Genomic DNA, 18,847 nt, shown 5'->3' with positions numbered 1-18,847 from the left:
ATAAGTAAATTCACTGCGATTGCTAAGCCCGTTGTAGAATCAGTTCCTGAAGTGGCCGTCCCAGTTGTCGAACCAGTTGTCGAACCTGCCGCCGAACTAGTTGTAGAACCAATTATTGAAGCCGTCGCCGAACCAGTTGTTGAGACCGTTGCTGAAGCAGCTATCGTACCAGTTGTGAATTCAGTTGCTGAAGCGGTTGTCGAGCCGGTTGTTGATCGAAATCTTGAATACGAATACAACTATGTCCATCGCGGGCGCCAATACGAACACTGGATTAAGAAGCACGCTAGTGGCGTTGGTAATGTAAGCTACTCACTATATGGAGAAGGTAAAGAATATCTCCATGATGTGAAGGATGTGCATGTGTTGCAGGTTGTTGATGGCAAAGGAAAGAATCGTCGCTTTGTTTGGCTATACAGCCATGTTGATAGATCTGCATTTGTTAAATTTGCTCACGAGCAGTTGAAACATGAGTGTCATGAAGTATTCATTGGCAATCGCAAAATCAAGTTCTTTATCGATTGCGATCAAAAGCTCACCGATGCGGAATTCAATGCATATGAGATGACGACTGACGAATTGGTTCTTCAAATGGCTACTGATTATATGGCCGCGTTTAGGCACGCACTTGAATATATCGATTGCAATTTCGCTATCTACGAAGACGACCTTGACTTTTTTGTGACGAATCGATCGCGTAAAATGGACAATGGCGTCAAATTATCCACGCATATTGTTACCAACATCGGATTTACTGTTGCAGAGTGTAAGGCTATCGTCAAATACATGCTGAGGGAGTCTTTCACACAAATCAGCGATGTCGGAGACTCTTACATCGAGTTTTTAAAATCGTGTATTGATCTTCAGCCATATCGCAGCAATGGATCGCTTTCACTTCCAGGAGGAACCAAACGAGGGAATGTAAATCAAGTAATCAAACCATTCAACTCTACCTTCAACACGCCATTCTTGTTGGATACTGCTGCTGATATGGCATACACTGATCATGATTTGACCAATGATTTGGAAATCAAGACAGTTGATAAGCCGCAAGAAATCTTCGCCGAGTCGAGTAATGAGTTTATTGACAAAGCGATTCAGAAGATCAGCAAGATCCCAGATTACGATCCTTCAAATTTGGATGTTTATGGACGGGCTCCAAAAGGTAACTTCGTTTATGTCAAACGTACTGGCCCATCGCATTGCTCTGTTTGCGACCGGATTCACGAATCGGACGATACGATGCTTCTAATCTTCAATGAAGAAAAACAATGTGCTTGGTGGAAATGTACTCATGCTCCTAAAGAAACAAAGGCGATTCGCTGGTTTGGACGTGGAAAAACTGAAATCTCAGTTGATGAGGATGCGTTCGCGCCAGAAGACATTGAATCCTTCGCTGCTATCGCTAAGGAAACAGTTAAACCCCAAGCAGAACGCAAGCTTACTGAAGCTCAGCGGCTAAAGTTGAAGTTAATCAAAATCGTTGGCGATAAATACAGACCTCGGGGGCAATCTATGAACGTCAGACGGATTATTATTACACCTACAAGTATAGTGATCCAAAGCTATTTCTGAACCATATCTTTGCAAATGATGAATCATATCAGTTGTCCTCGAAAAAAGAATCTGACGAATTGCTCCATTTCATTAAATATACAGTCCATCCAGGGTTTGCATTCATGGCATTAGATCATAATTATATTGGTTTCAGCAACGGCGTTTATGATTTATCAACCGCTAAATTTATTAATGCAACAGATGTCCCAAAGGGAATTCAGGTTCGTAAATACATCAATCAGAGATTCGAACACACTGAGACGCCGCTATTTGACAAATACTTTTCTTTTCAATTCACGGAAGAAGAGGATCGCGAGTTCATTTACTTTCTGATTGGTCGGTGTCTAACAGTTTTGGATGACAAGTTTGACTTCATGCTAATGATTCATGGACAGGGAGGATCAGGTAAAAGCCTGTTGGCCAATCTCGTAAAGTTTGCATTCGGTCAAGATCAGATTGGACTTCTAAGTAACTCAATGCAAGAAAAATTTGGCCTGAGTGAATTTGCCACGAAGCAAATCGTTTGCTGCGACGACATGCCTCATAACATCGCTAAGACGCTTCCCCGATCAGACTTCTTATCGATGATGACTCGCGGTTCGATTTCGTGTCCTGTCAAAGGGAAAGGCTCCATTGAAGTGCTAGATTGGAATATTCCAACTCTAATCAACTCGAATCATATGCCGAACTACAAAGACGAAGCTGGCGAAATCGTTCGTCGTCTGATGATTGTTGAATTTGGCAAGCAAGTCCCTGATGATGAAGTAGATGTGGAACTTGAGCAAAAAATCAAAGATCAAGAGTTTGCAACGTTCTTGCATCGATGCCGTTCAAAGTATATCGAGTTCAAAGCCAAATACGCAAGCAAGAAGGTGACAGCATTTGCTCCCCAGTCGTTCATTGATAGAAGCAATGAGTTTCGCGAGACTGCTAACAACAGCTACGGATTTGCTATGGGAAACGTAGCATATGAAAAAGGGGCAGAAATATCAAGATCTGAAATGCGGAGACACTTGCTCGTTTGGATGCAAGAGAAGTTCGGATTGGATAAATTACCCAAGGAACAGTTAAAGCCACAAGAGATCGAGCGCGCTCATAGTAAAATCAAGTATGTCGAAATGAAAATCTGCACACACTGTGGAAACAAACATACGAAGGATTGCTGTAAGGACTACGAGTGCAATGCCAGAAGCACCAAGCGATACTTCATTAATGCTAAAATATTGTATCGGACCAGTGTCATCGTTGAGTAGTACTGGTACTCTTGATCGATACCGGTATCATTTTGGAGCCTATGTTGAAGTATCGATACACAGTCGGCCGTACGAAAGGTCACCCTGCAAAGTACGCACACTTCAGTCCCTTAAGTCCGAACTGTTACAATACTCGATACCGATACCCTACTTAAAACCGGTCTCGAACCGATATTTAAACCTCAGTCGAGGTTATTTTTGGAAGCCATCATTCCAAATAAAACCCTGAAAGTGAGGTGAAAGATGATTTCTTCACCCACAAAACAAAAGGAAAGATGGTGAAGCTCTTCTGTGCGGTGGTCGGGGAGCAGGGCAGCGCGTTCTCCGTCAAGATCGATGCGAGCGAGTCCGTGGATGACTTACGGAACATGATCCGAGACCACCCACAGTTTGGCCACCCCAACAGCAAGATGGAGCTATTCCTCGCCAAGAAGGGCGGCGCGTGGCTGACTGAAAACGAGGTCAAAGGTGTGAGTGACACCAGCGGCCTGAAGCATCTGGATGCTGCGCGAGCGAAGCTCCGACGCGTTGGTTTGTCTGAAGAGAAAATGGTCGAAGTGGATGAAGATGACGAGGCAGCAGGAAATGGCCTTGTGAATGTGCTGGTGGTGGTTCCAAGCGATGATGTGGTTGTTCCTGTGAGTGTTCCGGTTGCTGTACCGACTGGCCCTGAAGTGGATCTTCGTTCGTGCGATCATCTGCTCGCATTCTTGGAAAGCGAGATGAAGAACAAGGCGGCAATTGTTTCCAGGCCTCACATTTTGGCGCAAGAAAGTTTAGAGTTCCGTCTGGTGGGGCGGGAGCAAGCGATTGAGACAGCATCCAAGTGCTTCAAGAACATCATCACACATGCGAGTAGAACCGCTTCTGATCGCATCAAAGTGGCAATGCCTGTTTGCTCTGGTATATCTGGTCTGGGGAAAACGCGTATGCTAGAAGAAGGCGGCACGATTTTGGAACGGATGAAGTTAAACCCCAATCACGTTGCCCGTGTGATTGTTCCGTACTTCAACGGGTTTAGTCCCCAATCAGTCGAGCGATCGATGCCAATCGAAGCGTCTTTCTCGTGGCGGCTCTTGTATCGATTCTTTCTGGACATGAACTGCGATCGTGAATTTGACGAGTGGTTTGAGTTGCGGCTACCTCGCAATGGAGCACAGCTGAAGTTGAAACGTGCCGTCAGAGTCATCGAGCGCAAGCTGCGTGATAAACTGCAAGAACCAGCTACGTTGTATCTCTATCTCGGCGTTGATGAATATCAAAAGATTGAGAAGATCGGTGCTCAGCGAAAAGATCCCAACACGTCACTCCTACGTGAGCTCGTGGAAGCCATTGGAGCTTTGCTGTGCTTGAAGTCGTCGAGTTTGGTTTTGCTGCCCATGTTCGCGGGGACAGATTTGGGCGTCATTGAATCCAGTTCAATTGCAAATTCTTCGTATTACGTGACCGAGCGACTTCCGATGTACCTCTTGTCAATGGATCAAGTGTTCAGCATTGTGGAAAGCAACTCGAGCTATGCGGGGCTGCTGAGTCATGCCCAGATTTGCCGCGATTTGTTCGTTCTTGGAGGCGTTCCGCGATGGGTTGTCGAGTATCTGACAGCAGTAAAAAATACTTGCGTGCAAGGGGAGCCCGTGAATTTGGACAACATCAACAAGTGCTTCGTGGCAGTCTGGACGAAGTACGTGGCGTACTTCTTGAGATCACTTGAAACCCCGCAGCTCGTCCGATTGGCAGCTTTTGCTGTGTCCGGACAAACGGTTGATCCACATGACACGTTTCATGGGAAATTGAAGTGGTCAAGACTTCGGGATTCTTCACTATGTTTGCTGATTCCGCGCACATCTTCAAAGTCTGGAGAGCATGATGTTCGAGTTCCTTATGCGCTGTTGGAGAATATTGGATCACGTGGTGCGAAACTGGCAACCGATGCAGAAAGAAACTTTGCGAGCGCTTTAAACGACATCAGGAATATGGTGGATTCTACATTGTTTGACCTTCAGCCGTGGCAGTCGTGGGAGATCTTCGGTGCCTGCTTTTATGCAGTGAGAATCAATGCGTTGTTGGCGCTTGGATACTCGACTGTGACGCTGAGAGATCTTCTGCCTGGCACGTTGATGTCTGATGAAACGAGCGGCATCTCCGTGAAACTTGCTCCTTCAAGAGTGATTCGGTGTGCCGGCGCGTTTGGTGCCTCAACTCCTCCGCTCATTCCACGAAAAGGGAACCGATTGGAAACAATCGACTGGACGTCGGGTGGCTACATTGTAGTGAATGACGATGGCGGAGCGTGTGTCGATATATTTTTTGCTCTGAAGGATACGACTGGCCGTGTGGTTGTCTTTGTCGATCAGCGAAAACGACAGTTCGGTAAATTTGAGCCAAGTCACGCAAAAGCCTATCTTGGTAAGTTGAGCGTTTGTCCGGACTTTCTCGTCGCGAGTGGTGCGCGTTTGGTGCGAGGGGTCATGAATTGCGTTTCGCCGTCAAATCTGGCGACGTATGTGGTACCAGATGACTGCTTCGTCTTGAGCCGAGCCGAGACAGAGCAGTTCCATGGCACTTTGGCGTATCATCCGGCGTGTTCGCCGGTCATCTCTATCAACTCGGCGTGCAAAACTGCGCTGAAAACTGTTTTTCAAGGCGATGCGAAAGAAGTGGATTAAGTCGTTGGGGAAATCGTGAGGAAGCGGGAGGAGCCGAGTGGAGGATTCCGTACTTCGGATGAGCTGCTTTCTTTTATCAAAGCGAAGCGGTTGAAAGTTCAAGTTGATGACCAATTTGCGGAGTTTTCATTTTAGCGGCAAGAAACAATGTGCTTTTATGTTATAGCGCCTAACTTACGGTCTTCCTAAGTTCGCACTACTGCGACTTGTTGTAGTCCATGCCGCACGGTGAATTGTCCATCCGCGCAATCTGAACGGATTAGGCTCTGTGTAGATATGGTAGCACTTGGAGGAAGCATATGATCATCGACCATCCATCTCGTGATTTGGCTATCGACACAATTACTGCTAATGAATTCTCCGACGGCGTCCTCCACGACCACAAACTACTGGCAAGCTGTGCGTCTGCAAGTTGGATGACTTCCACTGTCGTTATCGAATTGTCTCTCGAAGCATTTCGTGGAACAGTGCAAAATGCGAGCCGAATGCTTGCAGACTTGCATCGAGACAAATCTTGGCGGCTAGCTAGCACCTTTCTTCAAGTTATACACGCTCGCCTGGCGATGATCATTGAAATCAACAAAGGTTCTAAAAGTGATACTAAAATGATACCGGTATCGATCAAGAGTACCAGTACTACTCAACGATGACACCCGATACAATATTTTAGCATTAATGAAGTATCGCTTGGTGCTTCTGGCATTGCACTCGTAGTCCTTACAGCAATCCTTCGTATGTTTGTTTCCACAGTGTGTGCAGATTTTCATTTCGACATACTTGATTTTACTATGAGCGCGCTCGATCTCTTGTGGCTTTAACTGTTCCTTGGGTAATTTATCCAATCCGAACTTCTCTTGCATCCAAACGAGCAAGTGTCTCCGCATTTCAGATCTTGATATTTCTGCCCCTTCTTCATATGCTACGTTTCCCATAGCAAATCCGTAGCTGTTGTTAGCAGTCTCGCGAAACTCATTGCTTCTATCAATGAACGACTGGGGAGCAAATGCTGTCACCTTCTTGCTTGCGTATTTGGCTTTGAACTCGATATACTTTGAACGGCATCGATGCAAGAACGTTGCAAACTCTTGATCTTTGATTTTTTGCTCAAGTTCCACATCTACTTCATCATCAGGGACTTGCTTGCCAAATTCAACAATCATCAGACGACGAACGATTTCGCCAGCTTCGTCTTTGTAGTTCGGCATATGATTCGAGTTGATTAGAGTTGGAATATTCCAATCTAGCACTTCAATGGAGCCTTTCCCTTTGACAGGACACGAAATCGAACCGCGAGTCATCATCGATAAGAAGTCTGATCGGGGAAGCGTCTTAGCGATGTTATGAGGCATGTCGTCGCAGCAAACGATTTGCTTCGTGGCAAATTCACTCAGGCCAAATTTTTCTTGCATTGAGTTACTTAGAAGTCCAATCTGATCTTGACCGAATGCAAACTTTACGAGATTGGCCAACAGGCTTTTACCTGATCCTCCCTGTCCATGAATCATTAGCATGAAGTCAAACTTGTCATCCAAAACTGTTAGACACCGACCAATCAGAAAGTAAATGAACTCGCGATCCTCTTCTTCCGTGAATTGAAAAGAAAAGTATTTGTCAAATAGCGGCGTCTCAGTGTGTTCGAATCTCTGATTGATGTATTTACGAACCTGAATTCCCTTTGGGACATCTGTTGCATTAATAAATTTAGCGGTTGATAAATCATAAACGCCGTTGCTGAAACCAATATAATTATGATCTAATGCCATGAATGCAAACCCTGGATGGACTGTATATTTAATGAAATGGAGCAATTCGTCAGATTCTTTTTTCGAGGACAACTGATATGATTCATCATTTGCAAAGATATGGTTCAGAAATAGCTTTGGATCACTATACTTGTAGGTGTAATAATAATCCGTCTGACGTTCATAGATTGCCCCCGAGGTCTGTATTTATCGCCAACGATTTTGATTAACTTCAACTTTAGCCGCTGAGCTTCAGTAAGCTTGCGTTCTGCTTGGGGTTTAGCTGTTTCCTTAGCGATAGCAGCGAAGGATTCAATGTCTTCTGGCGCGAACGCATCCTCATCAACTGAGATTTCAGTTTTTCCACGTCCAAACCAGCGAATCGCCTTTGTTTCTTTAGGAGCATGAGTACATTTCCACCAAGCACATTGTTTTTCTTCATTGAAGATTAGAAGCATCGTATCGTCCGATTCGTGAATCCGGTCGCAAACAGAGCAATGCGATGGGCCAGTACGTTTGACATAAACGAAGTTACCTTTTGGAGCCCGTCCATAAACATCCAAATTTGAAGGATCGTAATCTGGGATCTTGCTGATCTTCTGAATCGCTTTGTCAATAAACTCATTACTCGACTCGGCGAAGATTTCTTGCGGCTTATCAACTGTCTTGATTTCCAAATCATTGGTCAAATCATGATCAGTGTATGCCATATCAGCAGCAGTATCCAACAAGAATGGCGTGTTGAAGGTAGAGTTGAATGGTTTGATTACTTGATTTACATTCCCTCGTTTGGTTCCTCCTGGAAGTGAAAGCGATCCATTGCTGCGATATGGCTGAAGATCAATACACGATTTTAAAAACTCGATGTAAGAGTCTCCGACATCGCTGATTTGTGTGAAAGACTCCCTCAGCATGTATTTGACGATAGCCTTACACTCTGCAACAGTAAATCCGATGTTGGTAACAATATGCGTGGATAATTTGACGCCATTGTCCATTTTACGCGATCGATTCGTCACAAAAAAGTCAAGGTCGTCTTCGTAGATAGCGAAATTGCAATCGATATATTCAAGTGCGTGCCTAAACGCGGCCATATAATCAGTAGCCATTTGAAGAACCAATTCGTCAGTCGTCATCTCATATGCATTGAATTCCGCATCGGTGAGCTTTTGATCGCAATCGATAAAGAACTTGATTTTGCGATTGCCAATGAATACTTCATGACACTCATGTTTCAACTGCTCGTGAGCAAATTTAACAAATGCAGATCTATCAACATGGCTGTATAGCCAAACAAAGCGACGATTCTTTCCTTTGCCATCAACAACCTGCAACACATGCACATCCTTCACATCATGGAGATATTCTTTACCTTCTCCATATAGTGAGTAGCTTACATTACCAACGCCACTAGCGTGCTTCTTAATCCAGTGTTCGTATTGGCGCCCGCGATGGACATAGTTGTATTCGTATTCAAGATTTCGATCAACAACCGGCTCGACAACCGCTTCAGCAACTGAATTCACAACTGGTACGATAGCTGCTTCAGCAACGGTCTCAACAACTGGTTCGGCGACGGCTTCAAGAATTGGTTCTACAACTAGTTCGGCGGCAGGTTCGACAACTGGTTCGACAACTGGGACGGCCACTTCAGGAACTGATTCTACAACGGGCTTAGCAATCGCAGTGAATTTACTTATGTGACCACGATGGTTCCAGCAGCAAGGTGTAGCCTTGTAGCATTTACGGGTACAGTTTTCGACAGAGCACATTTCCAAAATTTATTATTCGATATGTTGATATTTCTTATATTCTAATGAACAAACATCAGAATAGAAAATTTTCTCAGACCTGAAAATTGTTCTCGAAAAAAAACCATTTGAGTTTCACGATTTAATCTCTACTCGGGATTTCTCAGCCCGCTTGCGCGCTCTATACGCTTCTTGATATTGGGAAATCTTGTCTTTGTTTCTTTCATTGTATTCTTTCTGCTTGGCCAACTTGGCGTCTCGGTTCTTCCGATAGTAGCGTTTTTGTGCTTCAAGCATCGGCTCTCTATGGATTTGATAATGGTCGCTTGAGTAAGTCATTTCTTATATACAATGCTATATTCTAATATACAAACATCGGAATAGAAATTTCTTATGTCCCTTGAACGTGACAAATTGCGTCCCTTTGATTGAATCATTAACCATTTGATTGGAAACATATGATCTCATTAAAGAATCGTATAATATCTTTGTCCCCAGGAAAAAAGATTGTCGTCCCTGGGTGAATTTAATACGTTTCGTTACACGAGAAGCAACCGCAACGCCGATCCCCCCGCGTTTCGTGTTGTGACGGTTTGTCCCAGGAAAAAGTGAAGCTGTAGCTCCACTATTAGAAAAAGATGATAGATGATGATGGATCATCATTGACTGAGATATTTCTATAGACAAGTATAATTTTCGTAGGGTCATAGGTCCAAAGAATATAAAGTTACTATAAGACTAACGAGAAGATCTCTAACCTGCATAATTAATAAACCTTTTGTCCCAGAAACATCCAGGTCCAAGCAGGGACAATGAATTTTACTAGGGCCATAACGATTCTGATGTCTATTAACACTCTCGGTATGTAAATTAACAAAGTAACATCTATTGGATGCCCCTATTGATTGATATTTCTTATAGATTGATTGATTGGCGTTTCTTATAGCCAATCGGTTGATGTTTCTTATGGATGATTGAAGGGCCATATCGATATTGATGTTGATTCCTACTCTTGGTATGCAAATTAACAAACTTACATCTCGGGATGCCACTATTGATTGATATTTCTTATAGATTAACTATGTCTTATCAAGTCCATTGCGACATTGATCTATCAACATTTTGTGTTTGTGAGCTAACTAGCGCTAGTAGTTTGTATTATTTAATTTATTTCATAGAGGTATCGGTCTATAGGTATAGGCTAAAATGGACACACTTAGAGTAAATTTTGGAAAGTACCGAGGCAAACAAATTGCTGAGATCTGGGAAGTTGATCAACAATACGCGAAGTGGCTGTACCCACAAGAAATTCTGATTGGTGAGTACCCCGCAATCAAGAAGTTTCTAGATGAAAAGCTCCGTGGGTCTGACCTTTCGTATGGGGAAAATACAAAGGTAAGACGATAAAGTGGATTTACGATAAGGATAAAGGTTACATTGCTTGGCTAATTAAGAATGAGTTCGTTAATTCGAACTGCCCAAGATTGAAGAAGGAGTTAGATCAACTAACGAAAGACGAGTGAATTCAGATCGCAAAAGAAACATTGGATCGATCTGTCTTTGCAATTGTTAGCATGTTCTTGTCGTGTTCTCTTTATGAATCCCTTGTGGATTCCTTACGAATTCCTTATATTTTTTATGCCACTGCATCGAAGGTTGGGCTCCAACAGCTGAGTCAGTTGAACCTGATAGATAAATGTTCTTGAATATAATACGTATCGTATGATGATTGGACAAGTGTATAAGATTGTTTGCTCAAAGTCTAATGATGTCTATATTGGCTCGACAATCAATGAGTTGCGAGTCAGATGGCAACAACATAAAAATGACTACAACAAGCATCTAAACGGAAATCGCCGCACCTTGAGTATCCATCCGCTTTTTGACAAGTACGGAGTCGATAGCTTTAAAATCATGCTGGTTGAAAAATATGAAGTTGTAGATCGCAAGCACCTTTCATCAAAAGAGCAGTTATGGATGAATAACATTATCTCTCCGACGTATCTTACTTTTAGTATGTTGCGCACTAGCCAATGATAATCGTTTCTTATTCTTTATAGCCAATTAAAGCGATCTCCGTTGCATTGGGCGAATCAAATTGCTTCAAGAATACAATTATATCCAATTAAAACTATAGTTTAGGGCGCAGTCGGAAGCTGAGCGATTCCGACGTATCTAGTCGGAGTTGATGACCAGATATGTGTATAGTAATACTTGCTAAAGGTTTGCCACGTATCACCTGCATATTTCTACCTCTCCGACCAAGAACAATGAGCCTGAACGACTTGAAGCCCGCCAACACAAAGCGCGCGCGTGCGACGGCTTTAAAAGCGTTTGAGCGCTTCCTGTCTTTAGAGAATACTACCATGGAGCACGTCGTGGCTTTGATCGTCGCAGACTCTAGTCGCGCGAGTAGTATACTAGTGACTCTAATGGACAAGTTTGGTGTGTACCTGGCATTCCACGCAGGAGCAAAGGGGCAGCCTCTGTCGCGCCACTCCGTCGCTCAATACTTCCGCCAGGTGAAATGCTGGCTTTTGGATGAGTATCCTGTTCAAGGTGGCGCTGTAGCACGACAGCTGCTCAGCATGGGGCGTACCCTTGAACAGCCCTGCATCAAGCGTGAAAGTGGTGGGTTCGTCAAGAAGGCTATTGCGTGCACAAAAGAGGATCTCAAGAAGATGATACGCTACTTATATTCAACGGCTCGCTGTGCGTCGGACTACCGAGATGCTGCGTTGTTGTGCCTCCTGTGGTACCTCTTCGGCCGTGCATCAGACATTACGTTCGTCCGGAAGCAGCAGCTCTCCGTCGGAGCTGGAGGGGTTTTCTTTATCCGATTCATCCGCGTGAAGACGTCCGATGAGCAGTCACTGTCACTTTTTCCTGACGCTGACTTCATGACTTGTCCGCTGCTAGCGCTCGCGCTGGCATTGATTACGCAGGAGTCTCCGTGTGCAGCGTTGCTAAACCATTTGCCGGTGAAGTCGAAGGACGTTCCTGTTGACCTAGCTGCCTCGATACCATTACTGGAACTTCTTGACGACAATAGTGCCCTAAATTCTTCTCAGACGTCGCCAGGTAGCACCACTGTTCACGCGACACCAACAGTTGGAATCCACGCTCTTGTCAACCGCGTGCTCGATCGCGTTGCTGGTCCTGCTGGAGTCGAAGTGTCGCTGACGTCACATTCGTTTCGCCGTGGCGGCGCGCAACACGCGAACGCAAACTCAGAGCTGGCAGCTCAATGGATCTTTGATCGCGGAGCTTGGAACTTGACTACGACTAACAAAGCCTTTGCGTACGTCTTCAACACCCCTAAAGAAGATCATCAAGTTGCTAAGGTGCTGAGTGGGATGACGCCAAAGCAAGCCTCTTCTCTCCCGTCTCTGGAATCCTTCGACGCTGCAACACTAGAAAAGGTTAGAGAGGTTAGCCGGAAGCTTTTCAACTCGAGCCATGATCTGGGTAACAAGGCCTTTAACGTCTGCGCTGTTGTGAGAGATGTGCTAGCAGCAACCCTCCTCCTCCACTACCCGTCGTTAGTGAAGATCAACGCGAAGACACCTGCAATGAAGACAATTCACCTATGTGCGGAAGCCTCTGGAGTGACGACGACCAACCTGCTTGCATGGTCACAACGGCTCACAGCGTCAAATGAACACGCCAACACCACCGTCGAAGCCATGACTGAAGAAAATGTAAAGGCCAACGCTGCGTTGAATTATCAAACTGCCTTGATTGAAAGGTTAATTGAGGTCAACCGTAGCCTTGAAGCTCGAGTTAACTCGCTAGAAGCTGCAATGAACAACACCGAAGGGGAAACTTTAGCACGAGATAATCAAGCCAAGCGAGTAAGAGACGAAGATGAAATCGTACCAGTAAAGCGTCGCCGTCGATCCAAGACAATACCGCTTGTTGACACGTGGTTTGCGTGGTACACGGCTGTTCCGCGTGGATGGCAGAGTACTAATAAGCACAAGAGATCGGATTCCAAGCAGCTCGTGGCCTTCATGAGGCTCTTCATCGAAGACGGGTACGCGCTCGACGAGTTATCATCCAGCTACAAAGATACAGTACGTCAGCTCGGAGAGTTAGCGTCAAACAAAGTCACAGTGTTCCTAGGCGAGCAGGGCGTACCGTCAAAGGGATCCAACGCTGTGCTTAAGGTTCTTCGGCAGATGCACCGCGAAGGCAAGCTGAATAGTCTCATCAGTGCCTACCATCAGCGTTTTACCATCGGCAGAGTTGTAGACCCTACACCAACACAGCACCAAAGCATGCTCAAGCTGCTCCCGTAACACAATCCAATCTCTCTGTGTCCTTGTAGCTGGTTCTTATATCATGTCAATCATGTAGAGACCTGCAACAGGCATTCGAGCATAAAATTTTTACCAATGGGTGGATTTGAACCACCTCCTTCCCTTTCGGGAGCTCTACCATTGAGCTACATCGGTGGGGGTTAGACAACAACAGCACAGGGATACTCACCTGGGTGCTCGACGGGGAATTAACGGTGATCCACTGTTCTTTGTGGCCGCGACATACCCTCTTAGGTGTACCGATGCGCGGTACGCCCCCCTCAATTCACCGTTCCAGGTGGTCAATCGAGCACTGAGCTTGCAGGGCAAAATGGCGCAGTCAATATTGCACCGGCGCCACTCGATTACGAGGAGTAATTACGCTCAATGAACCAATTAGCGCGCTTTTACGAAACCTCCAAACTTAGGTATTAAGTACGATATATAAAGTTTTGCGATACGTCGGATCGGAGTCGGAAGGTGCTCGGCTGGTCGGAGTCGTTATGATATGGCTCGCTTACGTTCAGAAGTGGTTGGTTCGTATTCTAAGGTGTGTCTAATGCGTTTCATCCTTAAAACGGGGTGTTTGATTGTTGTGTCATCCGGAAATAGTCCTGCCACCCGAGAAATTAAGTTTCAGGGGGATGCGGCAAATAGGCATCTCTCAGTATCGGAAAACGCTGTTTGCGGCGTCTGTGATACCAATGACGTCGATTGCACCATCTCTTTGAAGAGGGTATCATATTTGTTAAGTTGTTGTTCTCATACAGTGGTAAGCAGACGCCACAATAAAAATTCTGATCCACATCCATCGCTCTTATCCACGGCGTGTGGAAGCATGAGCATCTTCTCATTCACGCTGATCATGGCGCGCGCACCCAAGAAGCAGCAGCCAGTCAAGAAGAGCAAGTCGAAGAAGAGCGCGAGCAAGGCGCGAGTGAAGGTCGAGCCACCAAAATGCACGCACTGGCTGATCCAGGAGGATCGAACGTGTCGAAAGTGGAGGAACCCGTCCAGTGAAAAGTACTGCACGGGCCACTTGGACGAGATAGCGCGACGCTCAACGGTGGCGCTGTCGCCGCTAGAGGCATCCACGCTGGCGCTATTGCGCAAGTATGATCTGACGCAAGAGATCTACGATGAGACGAGTCAGTTGGTTGAATCGGTGCTGCGCGGTGCGGATCCAAACCGCCACCCGGCGATTGACGAAGTGAATGCATGGGAGGCAGCTCAGGCGTTTAAGTCTGTGCTCGAGAAGGTAACAATTTCCCTGGGGAACAGCAGAATTTGAATTCAACTACGTTTGTGTCTTTTGTTTCGTCGTTTTTTGTCATTTCTGATCTGTTGCATAAACGGAGTTTCATGATCCATCGTCCGCTCTTCCTGTGCATTAAAGGGCATCCAGAGTACCCCTAAACCTCTGAGAGTGAATGTAGTGGTCAGAGTGACGTACTACATGGTGCGGTATTGAGCCGACTGTAGCAAGTTAAACAGACGTAAGTCGAGTACGTTCATATCAGGCGACTTAGCTGGCTGGTATCTGATAGCGATGTTGACAACATCAACATTTGTTGTGCCTGCCGTTAGAGCGATCAGACGGCAGCACATCATGCTTATCTGCACAGCTGACACGTATTATGTAGCTGGTAGCCACAAATTAGAAAATAGCAAATCTCTATTCTTAGTCTAATAATAGCCAATGATATCATTTATTTTTGTGCGGTCGCTCGTTGCGTTAGATTTGAGATGGAACAGAGTAGTATGAAACTTTTTGATAGTAATAGTACTATTTTCGATATTAAATATCAATAGTAACTCTTTCAGTCAGGCTCTACAACAAAAGCAGGCTTTAGGACTGACGAGTATTTGCGACACAGACAAAGGCAATCGAGATGGAAAACTTCAAACGGTTGAATGTTGATAGAGCAAAATCAAGGTATTTGCTCTTGTTCTCTACCGATAGCCTCATCCAAAACGTGCGTCATATAAATCTGCAGCCCGTAACGCTAGATTAATGCGCTCAGCAGTGCCAACACACGACGCCAACTTTGCCGTCACTGTGTGTAACGGGGTACGTAGCCCTAAGTGTACCCTGGTTACATGAATTGTGACGTGTCATACTTCGGAATATTTGGTACTAGGTACCAAGGTCGTCCAAAGCCAACCATTGGTTGATGACATTGCATTTCTATAGGTGACTTATAGTTTGTATTAAACCCAAGCTTTATCTACCTATAGATATACTCAGTTTACATTCTACCTTAATTAGGTCACTTCGCTCTCTTTTAAATAAAGAGGGGACCTGTGAACTGCCGCTCACTGAGAGTTTGTATACTCTCGGAAGCTAACTTCCTCTAGCGCAAGGTGCTGTGTGACCCCGTCACACTTAGTAGCACTCGTAGTCAATCTACGACACCGCGGGTAGACTACCTGAACCTCTCCGAAGCTCGTTGTCATGGACATGAACGACTTCTCCCATATAAACGACTCTCAGTTCGAGTCGGTTCGGAAGATGGCAGGCATCTTCGGGATGGAGGCCCTGTAGAGCCTGGTGGTGTCAACACCGGCAGAGCAGCTCGACCGCGTCAATGCGTTTGACTCGTACGAGCAGGGCCTCATCGCGCATGTGCGGGAGAACCTGCAGGCTCCGGCGGCGGAAGCAAATCCGCCTCACCCGAAGCCAATACGGCTGAAGGTTAAGCCGTATGAAGGGAAGGAAGGCGAGAACCTTCACTTCTGGGTCCGAGAAGTAGAGATCGCGATGGATGCGGCTCTGATCTCGACCGAGCAACTTCGTGTTGCTTTTGCACTCTCCAACGTTAGCGGCCGTGCTAAGAGTTGGGTGTACACACGGGAAGCAACATCCCCTGGATGTTTCACATCCTGGGCTCAGCTGTGTGAGCAGCTCCGAGCCGCGTTCCTCCCGGTGAACTACGAGTACCGCCAGCGTTCGCGCTTCCTCTCGTACAAACAAGGGAGGCGTGAGCTGCACGAGTACGTGCAAATGATACGGGAGCTCACGGCTTCTCTAGTGGGAAACCCACTCAACGAACACATCAAGATGACTGTGTTCATGGACGGCCTTCGAGTGGGCCTCGCACGCACTCAGCTGTTCCGGGTGCGGTCAAACACCCTTGAAAAGGAGAATCAAGTGGCCCTTCAGGAAGAGTACAGCCATCGCCAGGCGCGTACGCCGGCCTCAGCGTGACCTGGGAGTTCCATGTCGGCCCCCGGTTGAACAAGCCCCAACGGACCGGTTCCCATGGAACTCGGCTCCGCCGACCAGCGTGACATCGGCTGCTTTGGCTGCGGGAAGATGGGCCACTTCAAGCGCGACTGTCCCGCGGAAAGACTCCGCAGATGGTCTTTCCATAAGCCCGTCCTCGAGGGTCGCTGGCAAAAGCCAGGATCCCGGGGACACGGGAACGCCGGAAACCAGTAGGGGCGGGGCGCCCTACTGGGGAAGAACTAAATCTTCGTGATGGGTGCGCGGGTGGCGCGTACCACGGGGGCTTAGCCTCTGAGAATTTTCGCACTCTCGAATCGTCGAAGAGCAGCGGCGGGCTGCTCGTAGTACACGGTCGTGTACGGGGACACGATCATCCCTTTAGAATCTTGATCGATTCGAAGAGTTTCGCACACCGCCAGACAGTTGCTCACAATAGCAACAAGTTGTCCGGTGCTTTGAGAGAGAGCAAGGGCAACGGGACGGTGTCAGTGCGACTGGCCGACGGGAAGGTCGTAACTGTCTCCAATGACCAAGTGGATCTGGCCGTCAAGTTTGAAGACTTTGACAGCCTCGAGCAGCTCACTGTTCTCAATATGGATCCATATGATATGACCCTGAGCATGCCCTGGCTTTAGAAGCACGAGCCCAGGATCGACTGGCGAGGCAAGGCAATCGGTGCCAGCCGCCCTGCGAAGTCCGCCAGAGCATTGGTGAGTCATATTTCCACCTCTGTCAGGACCCGGGGCGCCCGCGAGGGCTGCCAGGGTACCAAAGCTTTCGGCAGATGCTTATGAGTCGTCGACGTATATGACGACCCCGAGGATGTTTTTATGGTGGCAGCGCCCAGAGGAGGTGCTGGCCAAGTGGGTAGCTTAGGTCCACAAGCGGGTAACTTGGTTCCGCAAACAGCTGCAGCTGTCACGAACACTGAGGACAGCGTGTTCAGAGTGGGTAACAGAGTTCCACTCACGGTCGTCCAGACCTTAACTGAAGAGGAAGACGTCGGATACGCTTCCTGTGTGGGTAACAAAGTGCCACACGCGGTCGCCCAGACCTTAACTGAAGAGGAAGGCGTCGAACACGCTTCCTGTGTGGATAACACCGTGCCACACGCGGTCGATTATACCTTAACTGAAGAGGAAGGCGTCGAACACGCTTCCTGTGAGGGTACCACAGTACCACACGAGGCCACGCGTACCTCGGATGTCTCAGCGGCGACATCCCCAGACGTGGGCAGTAAAGCTCCACGTCACGGTCGCCGTCGCTAACGACGCCGCGGCCGCCTGAACTCGGATCCGAACTTCGTTCAGATGGACGTCGCTTCAAGCGACTCGGAGGCCAGGGCCGGGGAGCTCCGACAAGGCGGTGGAAGAATGTTACCACATCATCGATGGCGAGACTGGTTTATCCGTCAAGGCATCTGGTGTTCACTTGGAACCGTTGCCAGAGGTTGCGAAGATACTGAACCTCGAGGAAATGACGGTTGAGTCTTTCCTGGCCAACCTCAAGGCTGGAGAGATTGCTGAGATAGTGCTCATGAGACCTGAGACCACTCGGGAGCAGCTGAACGCCTCCTCTGTCTTGGACGAGAACGTCCTGGAAGACCTAAAGAAGCAGCGTCAGACGCGTTTGGGTTCTGAGATCCTTAAAAACCCCAAGGATCCGGTGTATCCTTTGGTGACGGAGTATGCGGACGTGATGAACAAACACCCACCGACCCAACTCCCACCGGATCGAGGCGTACGGCACAAAGTATTGTGTCACGAGGCAATGCCCTCTCCCGCGCGAACAGTGCGAGGTCATTGATGCCTTCTTCGCCGCGAACGCGAAGGTAGACATGGTGCGGGAGTCGAAATCCCCGCACTCGACGCCAACTTTCTGCGTTCGGAAGCCGAACGGAAAGTGGCGTCTGGTTCACGCTTATAACAACGGTGCCGGCCCAAACACCAATCCCACGAAAGGATGTGTTGTCAAACAACATGGCCGGGAGCGTACTGTACAGTGCGCTGGATTTGGTACCAGATCTTGATGCGAGAGAGTGACATCCCGCTCACCGCGGTGAGCACTCCAAGCGGCATGCTTTGGGAGTGGCTCGTCATGCCACAGAGCCTGTTTAACGCCCCGACGACGTTCAATCGCCTGGTGACGTAATTGTTCCGCCCTTTGCGTACCTTCGTACAGACGTACTTCGACGACATATTCGTCCATAGCCGTGCCGACGGAGGCGAGACGGCCATCGAGGTGCATCCGGCGCACCTCCGTCGAGTGTTGGACGTAATGCGAGCAAACAAGCTCTACGCTAACATCGACAAGTGCGCATTCGCGTCAGTAGAGATTAAAGTTATCGG

At 47.2% G+C, this 18,847-nt stretch overlaps 4 protein-coding genes across 4 annotated transcripts; 3 read left to right on the top strand and 1 right to left on the bottom strand.

The window, feature by feature from the left end:
• Positions 1-1,679: 1,679 nt before the first annotated feature.
• On the top strand, positions 1,680-2,461 carry PITG_04436 (uncharacterized protein; the record flags this gene model as incomplete). Its single annotated transcript, XM_002906007.1, has 2 exons — positions 1,680-2,385; positions 2,451-2,461. 2 exons carry the CDS (start codon positions 1,680-1,682, stop codon positions 2,459-2,461), a joined length of 717 nt encoding a protein of 238 aa, XP_002906053.1.
• A 624-nt stretch (positions 2,462-3,085) lies between these two features.
• On the top strand, positions 3,086-5,605 carry PITG_04435 (Crinkler (CRN) family protein; the record flags this gene model as incomplete). The annotated part of the gene is made up of 1 exon (XM_002906006.1): positions 3,086-5,605. The coding sequence occupies one exon, from the start codon at positions 3,086-3,088 to the stop codon at positions 5,474-5,476; it is 2,391 nt and encodes a 796-aa protein (XP_002906052.1).
• A 414-nt stretch (positions 5,606-6,019) lies between these two features.
• PITG_04434 (uncharacterized protein) lies at positions 6,020-7,928 on the bottom strand (the record flags this gene model as incomplete). The annotated part of the gene is made up of 4 exons (XM_002906005.1): positions 6,020-6,033; positions 6,198-6,966; positions 7,141-7,160; positions 7,754-7,928. 4 exons carry the CDS (start codon positions 7,926-7,928, stop codon positions 6,020-6,022), a joined length of 978 nt encoding a protein of 325 aa, XP_002906051.1.
• Positions 7,929-14,108: 6,180 nt separating this feature from the next.
• Positions 14,109-14,931, top strand: PITG_04432 (uncharacterized protein; the record flags this gene model as incomplete). Its single annotated transcript, XM_002906004.1, has 2 exons — positions 14,109-14,528; positions 14,914-14,931. The coding sequence occupies 2 exons, from the start codon at positions 14,109-14,111 to the stop codon at positions 14,929-14,931; spliced, it is 438 nt and encodes a 145-aa protein (XP_002906050.1).
• Between the last annotated feature and the right edge of the window lie 3,916 nt (positions 14,932-18,847).

The sequence above is a fragment of the Phytophthora infestans genome, genomic scaffold (genome assembly GCF_000142945.1).
Source record: "Phytophthora infestans T30-4 supercont1.5 genomic scaffold, whole genome shotgun sequence".
Lineage (NCBI taxonomy): Eukaryota > Oomycota > Peronosporomycetes > Peronosporales > Peronosporaceae > Phytophthora > Phytophthora infestans.
Note: the sequence above shows the minus strand (reverse complement) of the source record. Positions and strands in the feature narration are given on the sequence as shown.